We start from the raw sequence: 15,623 nt of genomic DNA, 5'->3' as shown, positions 1-15,623 counted from the left end.
TGACATCAATTATTTGATGTTTGGACTCTTCTTGTGCTTTTCAGTGTGTTCATTGAACCAAACGCAGTATCAGTGTAAATGTGAGGGTCTGTTTGTTTGGCCAAATGACACGTGTCACTCATACGAGGCCTGTGATGTCATCACTGATGGATCATGTACATGTATCAATGCCCTTCCAGTGGATGGACAGTTCTGTCAAGGTGAGACACTGGCGTCAATCTACAACATCAGTTTTATCCCTTTAATTTATTTGATCTGTTTTTCTTGCTTTTATTTTCCTGCATTTTGCTACTAGGATTGACAGACTGATTATGTGCTTGTTTTTGATTGCAAATAACTCTATTAACAACACATTAATGTTCTTTTAAATTTTACACCACAGGCTACAAAGGTCATTAAAAAAAAATTACAAAAAATATTTTTAGTTATTTTAAGAATTGAATTACTTGGACTAATCTGCTTCCGTTTTTTTTTTTTTTTTTTTTTTTTTTTTTTGCAGTACTGCCTTCTAACTACATGGTTGACATTGATGTGAGATTCTTTGACTTGTTCCTGCTGAACTACTTACGAAATCTCATCAGAAATATCAGCCTGCCTTTGACTCTGAGCAACAGCATAAATATCACAGATATCGACATGACTACTGGTGAGAGCTGAATGTTTTATCATGTCACATACTAAGATGAGTTCAGTATTAGGACAAATTGACAGTTTGAACACAGTTTAATAAATCCTATTCTATTACAGTGTGTGGGTTAAATGGAACACAATATGAGTGCAAGTGTGAGGAGCGTCATGTTTGGCCCAATGACACCTGCAGGGCCTATCATGAGTGTGATGAGATTGTGGGAGGCACTTGTGGATGTATTCAAGCTCTCCCTTCAGAGGGTCCGCTTTGCCAGAGAGGTAAGAAATCACATTAGATCACAAATGTACTGATTGTAACTGTAGTAACATGACCAGTATGGTTTTACTCGGTGACACTTGACACGTTTTGGTGGTTTAGAAATCTTAACATTATTGCAATAGCTTCTCACTCTTTTTTTTTTTTCAGACATCAATGAATGTGAAGATGCAGTGTCAGTTTGTGGTCAATACTCAGATTGTATTAACATCATTGGGAGTCACATGTGTTCATGCTGGAGTGGATTTAATACCTCCAATAAAGACAGTCCTGTGAGCCGCAACAACTCATGTCAGGGTGAGTATTATCAACTGATTTTGTTTTCTGTTTTTGTCTCATAAAATTGAGAGTACAGAGCTGCTATTTCTTTACAGTTTGTGTGAATACTAGTGTGAGTTTTAGCTGTTCCTGTTTGAGGTGTAACATCATCAAACAAATAATTATTTTTTCTTTTTTACCATCTTGGAATTATAATATCAATACTTTTGTTTAAATACCAGAAGTCTTTCATGCCTTTAGAATTTTTACCTAATTTAATACTGTAAACGTAATAGTTTTATTTTATTTTTTCTCCATAGATATAAATGAATGTCAGGTCAGTCCATCTGTATGTGGTCCAGACTCCAACTGCACAAATGAAAGAGGAAGTTACAATTGCTCATGTTTGGATGGATTCACTGTAACAAACTCAAATCTCACCATCAGCATCAATAACACATGTAGAGGTAAATCCTATAATCACATTTATATAAAGTCTAATATTTGGAAAATAACCTAGAGTAGTTTTTTTAGACTTTTCATTTTTTGCAATAAAATCATATTTAACACTGTTTGTTGTTTAATTAACAATTGGAAGCAATTAGGTGTTTTTTTAACTGTTGCATACTACATTTTATTCGTCCTCTGTTTTTGGTTACCAAAACATAAGAAAACATAGATTTGCATTAAAGTGACATTCATATTTCAGTGTTCCTATAACAACAATACCTATTTTCATATCGTCTTGAAATATAGATGTTAATGAATGTCTAAAGTCATCAGAGTTTTGTGGTCTAAACTCTCGTTGCACCAACTCAATTGGGAGTTACAACTGTTCCTGCTTGAGTGGGTTTACTGTAACAAATATGAATCAACCAATCAGCATCAGTAACCCATGCAATGGTGAGCATGTAGAAAATATACTTCATGATGTATTTGATTTATATTGTAAGTAAATTTGACAGAAATATCAATTCAATCTATTATATGGTTTGGTGTGTGTTTCTGTCGCTTCTGTTTTCTGCCATGATAAAAGCTGCTTAAATACATAATCAAGTTGTTTTAAAAAGAACTGTTACATGAAATCCTATGGCCTGAAAAAATCATTGTCTGTTAATAATTTTCTTTTGTGAACTTTGATTATTTTATTTGTTGGTAAAAGGCATTATCATGATTTATTTTTTTAATCTTTTTTTCTACAGTGACTCTACCTTTGACTGAATATCTGATTGAAATTCAGATCAATAGTGTGGATAGTAGCGTCACTGAGCAGCTGAGGACCCTTCTGATGTCTTTTAATTTGCCCTACATAATCAGTGACAGCACTAACATTACAGAAATCAACATAACTACTGGTAAGAGCTCTGTCTCTGCTTTGTACTGTTAAATAGCTAAGAATAAACTCTATACTTCATGAATACTGACATCAATTATTTGATGTTTGGACTCTTCTTGTGCTTTTCAGTGTGTTCATTGAACCAAACGCAGTATCAGTGTAAATGTGAGGGTCTGTTTGTTTGGCCAAATGACACGTGTCACTCATACGAGGCCTGTGATGTCATCACTGATGGATCATGTACATGTATCAATGCCCTTCCAGTGGATGGACAGTTCTGTCAAGGTGAGACACTGGCGTCAATCTACAACATCAGTTTTATCCCTTTAATTTATTTGATCTGTTTTTCTTGCTTTTCCTGCATTTTGCTACTAGGATTGACAGACTGATTATGTGCTTGTTTTTGATTGCAAATAACTCTATTAACAACACATTAATGTTCTTTTAAATTTTACACCACAGGCTACAAAGGTCATTTAAAAAAAAGAAAAAATATATTTTTAGTTATTTTAAGAATTGAATTACTTGGACTAATCTGCTTCTGTTTTTTTTTTTTTTTTTTTGCAGTACTGCCTTCTAACTACATGGTTGACATTGATGTGAGATTCTTTGACTTGTTCCTGGTGAACTACTTACGAAATCTCATCAGAAATATCAGCCTGCCTTTGACTCTGAGCAACAGCATAAATATCACAGATATCGACATGACTACTGGTGAGAGCTGAATGTTTTATCATGTCACATACTAAGATGAGTTCAGTATTAGGACAAATTGACAGTTTGAACACAGTTTAATAAATCCTATTCTATTACAGTGTGTGGGTTAAATGGAACACAATATGAGTGCAAGTGTGAGGAGCGTCATGTTTGGCCCAATGACACCTGCAGGGCCTATCATGAGTGTGATGAGATTGTGGGAGGCACTTGTGGATGTATTCAAGCTCTCCCTTCAGAGGGTCCGCTTTGCCAGAGAGGTAAGAAATCACATTAGATCACAAATGTACTGATTGTAACTGTAGTAACATGACCAGTATGGTTTTACTCGGTGACACTTGACACGTTTTGGTGGTTTAGAAATCTTAACATTATTGCAATAGCTTCTCACTCTTTTTTTTTTCCCAGACATCAATGAATGTGAAGATGCAGTGTCAGTTTGTGGTCAATACTCAGATTGTATTAACATCATTGGGAGTCACATGTGTTCATGCTGGAGTGGATTTAATACCTCCAATAAAGACAGTCCTGTGAGCCGCAACAACTCATGTCAGGGTGAGTATTATCAACTGATTTTGTTTTCTGTTTTTGTCTCATAAAATTGAGAGTACAGAGCTGCTATTTCTTTACAGTTTGTGTGAATACTAGTGTGAGTTTTAGCTGTTCCTGTTTGAGGTGTAACATCATCAAACAAATAATTATTTTTTCTTTTTTACCATCTTGGAATTATAATATCAATACTTTTGTTTAAATACCAGAAGTCTTTCATGCCTTTAGAATTTTTACCTAATTTAATACTGTAAACGTAATAGTTTTTTTGTTTTTTTTTCTCCATAGATATAAATGAATGTCAGGTCAGTCCATCTGTATGTGGTCCAGACTCCAACTGCACAAATGAAAGAGGAAGTTACAATTGCTCATGTTTGGATGGATTCACTGTAACAAACTCAAATCTCACCATCAGCATCAATAACACATGTAGAGGTAAATCCTATAATCACATTTATATAAAGTCTAATATTTGGAAAATAACCTAGAGTAGTTTTTTAGACTTTTCAATCTTCGCAATAAAATCATTTCAGTCAGGACCACTTCGCCAAGTATGGATAAATAGATTTATTGCGATAATATAGCATACAGTTAGTGTTGGCGGTATGGATCTGTTCTGGGCAAAACTCCCACGCCTGTCCATGCAGCTATGCCTGGACAGAGCGGAAGAGCAGCAAGGCAAACCCCCCATGGGGTACAGAACAGAACCAGTATATGCATGATTACAATTCTCAATTACATGAGTTGAAATGAGCAATTACATGTGAAATACAATATATAATAAAAATTTGCCAAGATTACACTGTAATAAAACAAGTGATCAGAAAGATGAAGGTTTGGTTAGGAGGAGTTGGGGTTGGAGGAGGGAGTTTAGATGCGAGCAGCAAGCTATGTGGGAAATGCTGAAGGAGTGTGAGATTTATGTGTGCCGCTGAGATAGATGTCGACACCGGATTGGACCACGTCATGAACAGCTGGCTAACAGCTGATGCGGGCTTGGCTGACGTGGCCTGCCTGAACTAACGCGATGCTTGATATTTAACACTGTTTGTTGTTTAATTAACAATTGGACGTAATTAGGTGTTTTTTTTAACTGTTGCATACTACATTTTATTCGTCCTCTATTTATAGTTACCAAAACATAGATTTGCATTAAAGTGACGTTCATATTTCAGTGTTCCTATAACAACAATACCTATTTTCATATCGTCTTGAAATATAGATGTTAATGAATGTCTAAAGTCATCAGAGTTTTGTGGTCCAAACTCTCGTTGCACCAACTCAATTGGGAGTTACAACTGTTCCTGCTTGAGTGGGTTTACTGTAACAAATATGAATCAACCAATCAGCATCAGTAACCCATGCAATGGTGAGCATGTAGAAAATATACTTCATGATGTATTTGATTTATATTGTAAGTAAATTTGACAGAAATATCAATTCAATCTATTATATGGTTTGGTGTGTGTTTCTGTCGTTTCTGTTTTCTGCCATGATAAAAGCTGCTTAAATACATAATCAAGTTGTTTTAAAAAAAAAACTGTTACATGAAATCCTATTGGCCTGAAAAAATCATTGTCTGTTAATAATTTTCTTTTGTGAACTTTGATTATTTTATTTGTTGGTAAAAGGCATTATCATGATTTATTTTTTTAATCTTTTTTTCTACAGTGACTCTACCTTTGACTGAATATCTGATTGAAATTCAGATCAATAGTGTGGATAGTAGCGTCACTGAGCAGCTGAGGACCCTTCTGATGTCTTTTAATTTGCCCTACATAATCAGTGACAGCACTAACATTACAGAAATCAACATAACTACTGGTACGAGCTCTGTCTCTGCTTTGTACTGTTAAATAGCTAAGAATAAACTCTATACTTCATGAATACTGACATCAATTATTTGATGTTTGGACTCTTCTTGTGCTTTTCAGTGTGTTCATTGAACCAAACGCAGTATCAGTGTAAATGTGAGGGTCTGTTTGTTTGGCCAAATGACACGTGTCACTCATACGAGGCCTGTGATGTCATCACTGATGGATCATGTACATGTATCAATGCCCTTCCAGTGGATGGACAGTTCTGTCAAGGTGAGACACTGGCGTCAATCTACAACATCAGTTTTATCCCTTTAATTTATTTGATCTGTTTTTCTTGCTTTTATTTTCCTGCATTTTGCTACTAGGATTGACAGACTGATTATGTGCTTGTTTTTGATTGCAAATAACTCTATTAACAACACATTAATGTTCTTTTAAATTTTACACCACAGGCTACAAAGGTCATTTAAAAAAAAGAAAAAATATATTTTTAGTTATTTTAAGAATTGAATTACTTGGACTAATCTGCTTCTGTTTTTTTTTTGTTTTTTTTGCAGTACTGCCTTCTAACTACATGGTTGACATTGATGTGAGATTCTTTGACTTGTTCCTGGTGAACTACTTACGAAATCTCATCAGAAATATCAGCCTGCCTTTGACTCTGAGCAACAGCATAAATATCACAGATATCGACATGACTACTGGTGAGAGCTGAATGTTTTATCATGTCACATACTAAGATGAGTTCAGTATTAGGACAAATTGACAGTTTGAACACAGTTTAATAAATCCTATTCTATTACAGTGTGTGGGTTAAATGGAACACAATATGAGTGCAAGTGTGAGGAGCGTCATGTTTGGCCCAATGACACCTGCAGGGCCTATCATGAGTGTGATGAGATTGTGGGAGGCACTTGTGGATGTATTCAAGCTCTCCCTTCAGAGGGTCCGCTTTGCCAGAGAGGTAAGAAATCACATGAGATCACAAATGTACTGATTGTAATTGTAGTAACATGACCAGTATGGTTTTACTCAGTGACACTTGACACGTTTTGGTGGTTTAGAAATCTTAACATTATTGCAATAGCTTCTCACTCTTTTTTTTTTTTCAGACATCAATGAATGTGAAGATGCAGTGTCAGTTTGTGGTCAATACTCAGATTGTATTAACATCATTGGGAGTCACATGTGTTCATGCTGGAGTGGATTTAATACCTCCAATAAAGACAGTCCTGTGAGCCGCAACAACTCATGTCAGGGTGAGTATTATCAACTGATTTTGTTTTCTGTTTTTGTCTCATAAAATTGAGAGTACAGAGCTGCTATTTCTTTACAGTTTGTGTGAATACTAGTGTGAGTTTTAGCTGTTCCTGTTTGAGGTGTAACATCATCAAACAAATAATTATTTTTTCTTTTTTACCATCTTGGAATTATAATATCAATACTTTTGTTTAAATACCAGAAGTCTTTCATGCCTTTAGAATTTTTACCTAATTTAATACTGTAAACGTAATAGTTTTATTTTATTTTTTCTCCATAGATATAAATGAATGTCAGGTCAGTCCATCTGTATGTGGTCCAGACTCCAACTGCACAAATGAAAGAGGAAGTTACAATTGCTCATGTTTGGATGGATTCACTGTAACAAACTCAAATCTCACCATCAGCATCAATAACACATGTAGAGGTAAATCCTATAATCACATTTATATAAAGTCTAATATTTGGAAAATAACCTAGTGTAGTTTTTTTAGACTTTTCATTTTTTGCAATAAAATCATATTTAACACTGTTTGTTGTTTAATTAACAATTGGAAGCAATTAGGTGTTTTTTTAACTGTTGCATACTACATTTTATTCGTCCTCTGTTTTTGGTTACCAAAACATAAGAAAACATAGATTTGCATTAAAGTGACATTCATATTTCAGTGTTCCTATAACAACAATACCTATTTTCATATCGTCTTGAAATATAGATGTTAATGAATGTCTAAAGTCATCAGAGTTTTGTGGTCCAAACTCTCGTTGCACCAACTCAATTGGGAGTTACAACTGTTCCTGCTTGAGTGGGTTTACTGTAACAAATATGAATCAACCAATCAGCATCAGTAACCCATGCAATGGTGAGCATGTAGAAAATATACTTCATGATGTATTTGATTTATATTGTAAGTAAATTTGACAGAAATATCAATTCAATCTATTATATGGTTTGGTGTGTGTTTCTGTCGTTTCTGTTTTCTGCCATGATAAAAGCTGCTTAAATACATAATAAAGTTGTTTTAAAAAGAACTGTTACATGAAATCCTATGGCCTGAAAAAATCATTGTCTGTTAATAATTTTCTTTTGTGAACTTTGATTATTTTATTTGTTGGTAAAAGGCATTATCATGATTTATTTTTTTTAATCTTTTTTTCTACAGTGACTCTACCTTTGACTGAATATCTGATTGAAATTCAGATCAATAGTGTGGATAGTAGCGTCACTGAGCAGCTGAGGACCCTTCTGATGTCTTTTAATTTGCCCTACATAATCAGTGACAGCACTAACATTACAGAAATCAACATAACTACTGGTAAGAGCTCTGTCTCTGCTTTGTACTGTTAAATAGCTAAGAATAAACTCTATACTTCATGAATACTGACATCAATTATTTAATGTTTGGACTCTTCTTGTGCTTTTCAGTGTGTTCATTGAACCAAACGCAGTATCAGTGTAAATGTGAGGGTCTGTTTGTTTGGCCAAATGACACGTGTCACTCATACGAGGCCTGTGATGTCATCACTGATGGATCATGTACATGTATCAATGCCCTTCCAGTGGATGGACAGTTCTGTCAAGGTGAGACACTGGCGTCAATCTACAACATCAGTTTTATCCCTTTAATTTATTTGATCTGTTTTTCTTGCTTTTCCTGCATTTTGCTACTAGGATTGACAGACTGATTATGTGCTTGTTTTTGATTGCAAATAACTCTATTAACAACACATTAATGTTCTTTTAAATTTTACACCACAGGCTACAAAGGTCATTTAAAAAAAAGAAAAAATATATTTTTAGTTATTTTAAGAATTGAATTACTTGGACTAATCTGCTTCTGTTTTTTTTTTTTTTTTTTTTGCAGTACTGCCTTCTAACTACATGGTTGACATTGATGTGAGATTCTTTGACTTGTTCCTGGTGAACTACTTACGAAATCTCATCAGAAATATCAGCCTGCCTTTGACTCTGAGCAACAGCATAAATATCACAGATATCGACATGACTACTGGTGAGAGCTGAATGTTTTATCATGTCACATACTAAGATGAGTTCAGTATTAGGACAAATTGACAGTTTGAACACAGTTTAATAAATCCTATTCTATTACAGTGTGTGGGTTAAATGGAACACAATATGAGTGCAAGTGTGAGGAGCGTCATGTTTGGCCCAATGACACCTGCAGGGCCTATCATGAGTGTGATGAGATTGTGGGAGGCACTTGTGGATGTATTCAAGCTCTCCCTTCAGAGGGTCCGCTTTGCCAGAGAGGTAAGAAATCACATTAGATCACAAATGTACTGATTGTAACTGTAGTAACATGACCAGTATGGTTTTACTCGGTGACACTTGACACGTTTTGGTGGTTTAGAAATCTTAACATTATTGCAATAGCTTCTCACTCTTTTTTTTTTCCCAGACATCAATGAATGTGAAGATGCAGTGTCAGTTTGTGGTCAATACTCAGATTGTATTAACATCATTGGGAGTCACATGTGTTCATGCTGGAGTGGATTTAATACCTCCAATAAAGACAGTCCTGTGAGCCGCAACAACTCATGTCAGGGTGAGTATTATCAACTGATTTTGTTTTCTGTTTTTGTCTCATAAAATTGAGAGTACAGAGCTGCTATTTCTTTACAGTTTGTGTGAATACTAGTGTGAGTTTTTGCTGTTCCTGTTTGAGGTGTAACATCATCAAACAAATAATTATTTTTTCTTTTTTACCATCTTGGAATTATAATATCAATACTTTTGTTTAAATACCAGAAGTCTTTCATGCCTTTAGAATTTTTACCTAATTTAATACTGTAAACGTAATAGTTTTATTTTATTTTTTCTCCATAGATATAAATGAATGTCAGGTCAGTCCATCTGTATGTGGTCCAGACTCCAACTGCACAAATGAAAGAGGAAGTTACAATTGCTCATGTTTGGATGGATTCACTGTAACAAACTCAAATCTCACCATCAGCATCAATAACACATGTAGAGGTAGATCCTATAATCACATTTATATAAAGTCTAATATTTGGAAAATAACCTAGAGTAGTTTTTTTAGACTTTTCATTTTTTGCAATAAAATCATATTTAACACTGTTTGTTGTTTAATTAACAATTGGAAGCAATTAGGTGTTTTTTTAACTGTTGCATACTACATTTTATTCGTCCTCTGTTTTTGGTTACCAAAACATAAGAAAACATAGATTTGCATTAAAGTGACATTCATATTTCAGTGTTCCTATAACAACAATACCTATTTTCATATCGTCTTGAAATATAGATGTTAATGAATGTCTAAAGTCATCAGAGTTTTGTGGTCCAAACTCTCGTTGCACCAACTCAATTGGGAGTTACAACTGTTCCTGCTTGAGTGGGTTTACTGTAACAAATATGAATCAACCAATCAGCATCAGTAACCCATGCAATGGTGAGCATGTAGAAAATATACTTCATGATGTATTTGATTTATATTGTAAGTAAATTTGACAGAAATATCAATTCAATCTATTATATGGTTTGGTGTGTGTTTCTGTCGTTTCTGTTTTCTGCCATGATAAAAGCTGCTTAAATACATAATCAAGTTGTTTTAAAAAAAAAAAACTGTTACATGAAATCCTATTGGCCTGAAAAAATCATTGTCTGTTAATAATTTTCTTTTGTGAACTTTGATTATTTTATTTGTTGGTAAAAGGCATTATCATGATTATTTATTTTTTTAATCTTTTTTTCTACAGTGACTCTACCTTTGACTGAATATCTGATTGAAATTCAGATCAATAGTGTGGATAGTAGCATCACTGAGCAGCTGAGGACCCTTCTGATGTCTTTTAATTTGCCCTACATAATCAGTGACAGCACTAACATTACAGAAATCAACATAACTACTGGTAAGAGCTCTGTCTCTGCTTTGTACTGTTAAATAGCTAAGAATAAACTCTATACTTCATGAATACTGACATCAATTATTTGATGTTTGGACTCTTCTTGTGCTTTTCAGTGTGTTCATTGAACCAAACGCAGTATCAGTGTAAATGTGAGGGTCTGTTTGTTTGGCCAAATGACACGTGTCACTCATACGAGGCCTGTGATGTCATCACTGATGGATCATGTACATGTATCAATGCCCTTCCAGTGGATGGACAGTTCTGTCAAGGTGAGACACTGGCGTCAATCTACAACATCAGTTTTATCCCTTTAATTTATTTGATCTGTTTTTCTTGCTTTTATTTTCCTGCATTTTGCTACTAGGATTGACAGACTGATTATGTGCTTGTTTTTGATTGCAAATAACTCTATTAACAACACATTAATGTTCTTTTAAATTTTACACCACAGGCTACAAAGGTCATTTAAAAAAAAAGAAAAACATATTTTTAGTTATTTTAAGAATTGAATTACTTGGACTAATCTGCTTCTGGTTTTTTTTTTTTGTTTTTTTTTTTGCAGTACTGCCTTCTAACTACATGGTTGACATTGATGTGAGATTCTTTGACTTGTTCCTGGTGAACTACTTACGAAATCTCATCAGAAATATCAGCCTGCCTTTGACTCTGAGCAACAGCATAAATATCACAGATATCGACATGACTACTGGTGAGAGCTGAATGTTTTATCATGTCACATACTAAGATGAGTTCAGTATTAGGACAAATTGACAGTTTGAACACAGTTTAATAAATCCTATTCTATTACAGTGTGTGGGTTAAATGGAACACAATATGAGTGCAAGTGTGAGGAGCGTCATATTTGGCCCAATGACACCTGCAGGGCCTATCATGAGTGTGATGAGATTGTGGGAGGCACTTGTGGATGTATTCAAGCTCTCCCTTCAGAGGGTCCGCTTTGCCAGAGAGGTAAGAAATCACATGAGATCACAAATGTACTGATTGTAATTGTAGTAACATGACCAGTATGGTTTTACTCGGTGACACTTGACACGTTTTGGTGGTTTAGAAATCTTAACATTATTGCAATAGCTTCTCACTCTTTTTTTTTTCCAGACATCAATGAATGTGAAGATGCAGTGTCAGTTTGTGGTCAATACTCAGATTGTATTAACATCATTGGGAGTCACATGTGTTCATGCTGGAGTGGATTTAATACCTCCAATAAAGACAGTCCTGTGAGCCGCAACAACTCATGTCAGGGTGAGTATTATCAACTGATTTTGTTTTCTGTTTTTGTCTCATAAAATTGAGAGTACAGAGCTGCTATTTCTTTACAGTTTGTATGAATACTAGTGTGAGTTTTAGCTGTTCCTGTTTGAGGTGTAACATCATCAAACAAATAATATTTTTTTCTTTTTTACCATCTTGGAATTATAATATCAATACTTTTGTTTAAATACCAGAAATCTTTCATGCCTTTAGAATTTTTACCTAATTTAATACTGTAAACGTAATAGTTTTTTTTTTTTTTTTTTTCTCCATAGATATAAATGAATGTCAGGTGAGTCCATCTGTATGTGGTCCAGACTCCAACTGCACAAATGAAAGAGGAAGTTACAATTGCTCATGTTTGGATGGATTCACTGTAACAAACTCAAATCTCACCATCAGCATCAATAACACATGTAGAGGTAAATCCTATAATCACATTTATATACAGTCTAATATTTGGAAAATAACCTAGTGTAGTTTTTTAGACTTTTCAATTTTTGCAATAAAATCATATTTAACACTGTTTGTTGTTTAATTAACAATTGGAAGTAATTAGGTATTTTTTTTAACTGTTGCATACTACATTTTATTCGTCCTCTGTTTATAGTTACCAAAACAGATTTGCATTAAAGTGACATTCATTTTTCAGTGTTCTTATAACAACAATACCTATTTTCATATCGTCTTGAAATATAGATGTTAATGAATGTCTAAAGACATCAGAGTTTTGTGGTCCAAACTCTCGTTGCACTAACTCAATTGGGAGTTACAACTGTTCCTGCTTGAGTGGGTTTACTGTAACAAATATGAATCAACCAATCAGCATCAGTAACCCATGCAATGGTGAGCATGTAGAAAATATACTTCGTGATGTATTTGATTTATATTGGAAGTAAATTTGACAGAAATTTCAATTCAATCCATTATATGGTTTGGTGTGTGTTTCTGTCGTTTCTGTTTTCTGCCATGATAAAAGCTGCTTAAATACATAATCAAGTTGTTTAAAAAAAAAACTGTTACATGAAATCCTATTGGCCTGAAAAAATCATTGTCTGTTAATAATTTTCTTTTGTGAACTTTTGATTATTTTATTTGTTGGTAAAAGGCATTATCATGATTTATTTTTTTAAATCTTTTTTTCTACAGTGACTCTACCTTTGACTGAATATCTGATTGAAATTCAGATCAATAGTGTGGATAGTAGCGTCACTGAGCAGCTGAGGACCCTTCTGATGTCTTTTAATTTGCCCTACATAATCAGTGACAGCACTAACATTACAGAAATCAACATAACTACTGGTAAGAGCTCTGTCTCTGCTTTGTACTGTTAAATAGCTAAGAATAAACTCTATACTTCATGAATACTGACATCAATTATTTGATGTTTGGACTCTTCTTGTGCTTTTCAGTGTGTTCATTGAACCAAACGCAGTATCAGTGTAAATGTGAGGGTCTGTTTGTTTGGCCAAATGACACGTGTCACTCATACGAGGCCTGTGATGTCATCACTGATGGATCATGTACATGTATCAATGCCCTTCCAGTGGATGGACAGTTCTGTCAAGGTGAGACACTGGCGTCAATCTACAACATCAGTTTTATCCCTTTAATTTATTTGATCTGTTTTTCTTGCTTTTATTTTCCTGCATTTTGCTACTAGGATTGACAGACTGATTATGTGCTTGTTTTTGATTGCAAATAACTCTATTAACAACACATTAATGTTCTTTTAAATTTTACACCACAGGCTACAAAGGTCATTTAAAAAAAAGAAAAAAAATATTTTTAGTTATTTTAAGAATTGAATTACTTGGACTAATCTGCTTCTGTTTTTTTTTTTTTGCAGTACTGCCTTCTAACTACATGGTTGACATTGATGTGAGATTCTTTGACTTGTTCCTGGTGAACTACTTACGAAATCTCATCAGAAATATCAGCCTGCCTTTGACTCTGAGCAACAGCATAAATATCACAGATATCGACATGACTACTGGTGAGAGCTGAATGTTTTATCATGTCACATACTAAGATGAGTTCAGTATTAGGACAAATTGACAGTTTGAACACAGTTTAATAAATCCTATTCTATTACAGTGTGTGGGTTAAATGGAACACAATATGAGTGCAAGTGTGAGGAGCGTCATGTTTGGCCCAATGACACCTGCAGGGCCTATCATGAGTGTGATGAGATTGTGGGAGGCACTTGTGGATGTATTCAAGCTCTCCCTTCAGAGGGTCCGCTTTGCCAGAGAGGTAAGAAATCACATGAGATCACAAATGTACTGATTGTAATTGTAGTAACATGACCAGTATGGTTTTACTCAGTGACACTTGACACGTTTTGGTGGTTTAGAAATCTTAACATTATTGCAATAGCTTCTCACTCTTTTTTTTTTCCAGACATCAATGAATGTGAAGATGCAGTGTCAGTTTGTGGTCAATACTCAGATTGTATTAACATCATTGGGAGTCACATGTGTTCATGCTGGAGTGGATTTAATACCTCCAATAAAGACAGTCCTGTGAGTCGCAACAACTCATGTCAGGGTGAGTATTATCAACTGATTTTGTTTTCTGTTTTTATCTCATAAAATTGAAAGTATAGAGCTGTTATATCTTTACAGTTTGTGTGAATACTAGTGTGAGTTTTAGATGTTCCTGTTTGAGGTGTAACATCACCGAACAAATAATTATTTTTAATTTTTTCCATCTTCTTGGAATTATAATGTTTATGAATGTCTTTAGATACGAAAGGTATTTCATGTCTTTAGCTTTTTTTGCCCAATGTAAAACATTTCACACCATTCACACAAAAAATTAATACTGTAAAAAACTAGTAGCTGTCAGAATTTCATTGAAAAAAATACTGTGAGACTGATAAACAATTTTATATATATATATATATATATATATATATATTATTATATTATTATTATTATTTTTTTTTATTATTATTATTATTATTATTATTATTACATTATTTTGTTAATATACCTACTTACTACTAAAATCTGCATTTTAACCTTGAAATATATACCGATAACCACAACAATAATACTGGTGGCACAACAGAAAGCCAAATGATCATTCATCAGAAGTAGCCTTTTCATTATTGAAAATCAATAAAAAAAAATTCAATGTACTGAAATGCTAATTTGTACATTTTGTCTTGAATTGTAAACTTACACAGTATCGTAATTTCAGTGTTTCGGACTTGGGACATAATTTTTGACCTTCATATACTGCAAGAATGAGTGATTCAAACTATTTTTTCCCTGTATATTCTGTTAACTAAAGATGTGAATACCAGTGAATTAAAGAGGATCTGTTATTTTTTTTCTGCAATTTTCTTTTAATAAAGATGTGGATGAATGTGTTGAGAGATCAGAGGTCTGCGGTCCAAACTCAATCTGCAACAACACTGTTGGGAGTTACAATTGCTCGTGCAAGAGTGGATATAATGTAACAGACCCAAACCTCCCTATAAACAGCAATAACACATGCAAAGGTATGATTGACAGTTGAAGCTCTGAACATTTTGTTTCTGTTTGAACTGCCCGAACCTTCTGTTAACCGTTCACTTTAGAAATGATTTTATGTCTGTGTTCATTAATTTTTG

At 34.0% G+C, this 15,623-nt stretch overlaps 1 protein-coding gene across 1 annotated transcript in view; it reads left to right on the top strand.

Moving 5' to 3' along the window:
* Positions 1–15,623, top strand: part of adgrf6 (adhesion G protein-coupled receptor F6) — a gene marked incomplete at its 3' end in the record, with an annotated part of 70,852 nt that overhangs the window by 12,921 nt on the left and 42,308 nt on the right. The window contains exons 32-71 of the mRNA XM_079889223.1: positions 45–200; positions 500–646; positions 748–906; positions 1,055–1,201; positions 1,483–1,629; positions 1,919–2,065; positions 2,365–2,517; positions 2,628–2,783; positions 3,066–3,212; positions 3,314–3,472; positions 3,621–3,767; positions 4,050–4,196; positions 4,984–5,130; positions 5,433–5,585; positions 5,696–5,851; positions 6,139–6,285; positions 6,387–6,545; positions 6,694–6,840; positions 7,122–7,268; positions 7,558–7,704; positions 8,005–8,157; positions 8,268–8,423; positions 8,707–8,853; positions 8,955–9,113; positions 9,262–9,408; positions 9,690–9,836; positions 10,126–10,272; positions 10,580–10,732; positions 10,843–10,998; positions 11,292–11,438; positions 11,540–11,698; positions 11,846–11,992; positions 12,277–12,423; positions 12,701–12,847; positions 13,151–13,303; positions 13,414–13,569; positions 13,851–13,997; positions 14,099–14,257; positions 14,405–14,551; positions 15,366–15,512. Coding sequence (XP_079745349.1) covers positions 45–200; positions 500–646; positions 748–906; positions 1,055–1,201; positions 1,483–1,629; positions 1,919–2,065; positions 2,365–2,517; positions 2,628–2,783; positions 3,066–3,212; positions 3,314–3,472; positions 3,621–3,767; positions 4,050–4,196; positions 4,984–5,130; positions 5,433–5,585; positions 5,696–5,851; positions 6,139–6,285; positions 6,387–6,545; positions 6,694–6,840; positions 7,122–7,268; positions 7,558–7,704; positions 8,005–8,157; positions 8,268–8,423; positions 8,707–8,853; positions 8,955–9,113; positions 9,262–9,408; positions 9,690–9,836; positions 10,126–10,272; positions 10,580–10,732; positions 10,843–10,998; positions 11,292–11,438; positions 11,540–11,698; positions 11,846–11,992; positions 12,277–12,423; positions 12,701–12,847; positions 13,151–13,303; positions 13,414–13,569; positions 13,851–13,997; positions 14,099–14,257; positions 14,405–14,551; positions 15,366–15,512 — 6,036 coding nt within the window. The remainder of the gene's footprint in view (positions 1–44; positions 201–499; positions 647–747; positions 907–1,054; positions 1,202–1,482; positions 1,630–1,918; positions 2,066–2,364; positions 2,518–2,627; positions 2,784–3,065; positions 3,213–3,313; positions 3,473–3,620; positions 3,768–4,049; positions 4,197–4,983; positions 5,131–5,432; positions 5,586–5,695; positions 5,852–6,138; positions 6,286–6,386; positions 6,546–6,693; positions 6,841–7,121; positions 7,269–7,557; positions 7,705–8,004; positions 8,158–8,267; positions 8,424–8,706; positions 8,854–8,954; positions 9,114–9,261; positions 9,409–9,689; positions 9,837–10,125; positions 10,273–10,579; positions 10,733–10,842; positions 10,999–11,291; positions 11,439–11,539; positions 11,699–11,845; positions 11,993–12,276; positions 12,424–12,700; positions 12,848–13,150; positions 13,304–13,413; positions 13,570–13,850; positions 13,998–14,098; positions 14,258–14,404; positions 14,552–15,365; positions 15,513–15,623) is intronic.

The sequence above is a fragment of the Squalius cephalus genome (assembly GCF_949319135.1).
Source record: "Squalius cephalus genome assembly, chromosome: 12".
Taxonomy (NCBI): Eukaryota; Metazoa; Chordata; class Actinopteri; order Cypriniformes; family Leuciscidae; genus Squalius; species Squalius cephalus.
The sequence above is the reverse complement of the archived record's forward strand: the minus strand, read 5'-3'. Positions and strand labels throughout refer to the sequence as shown.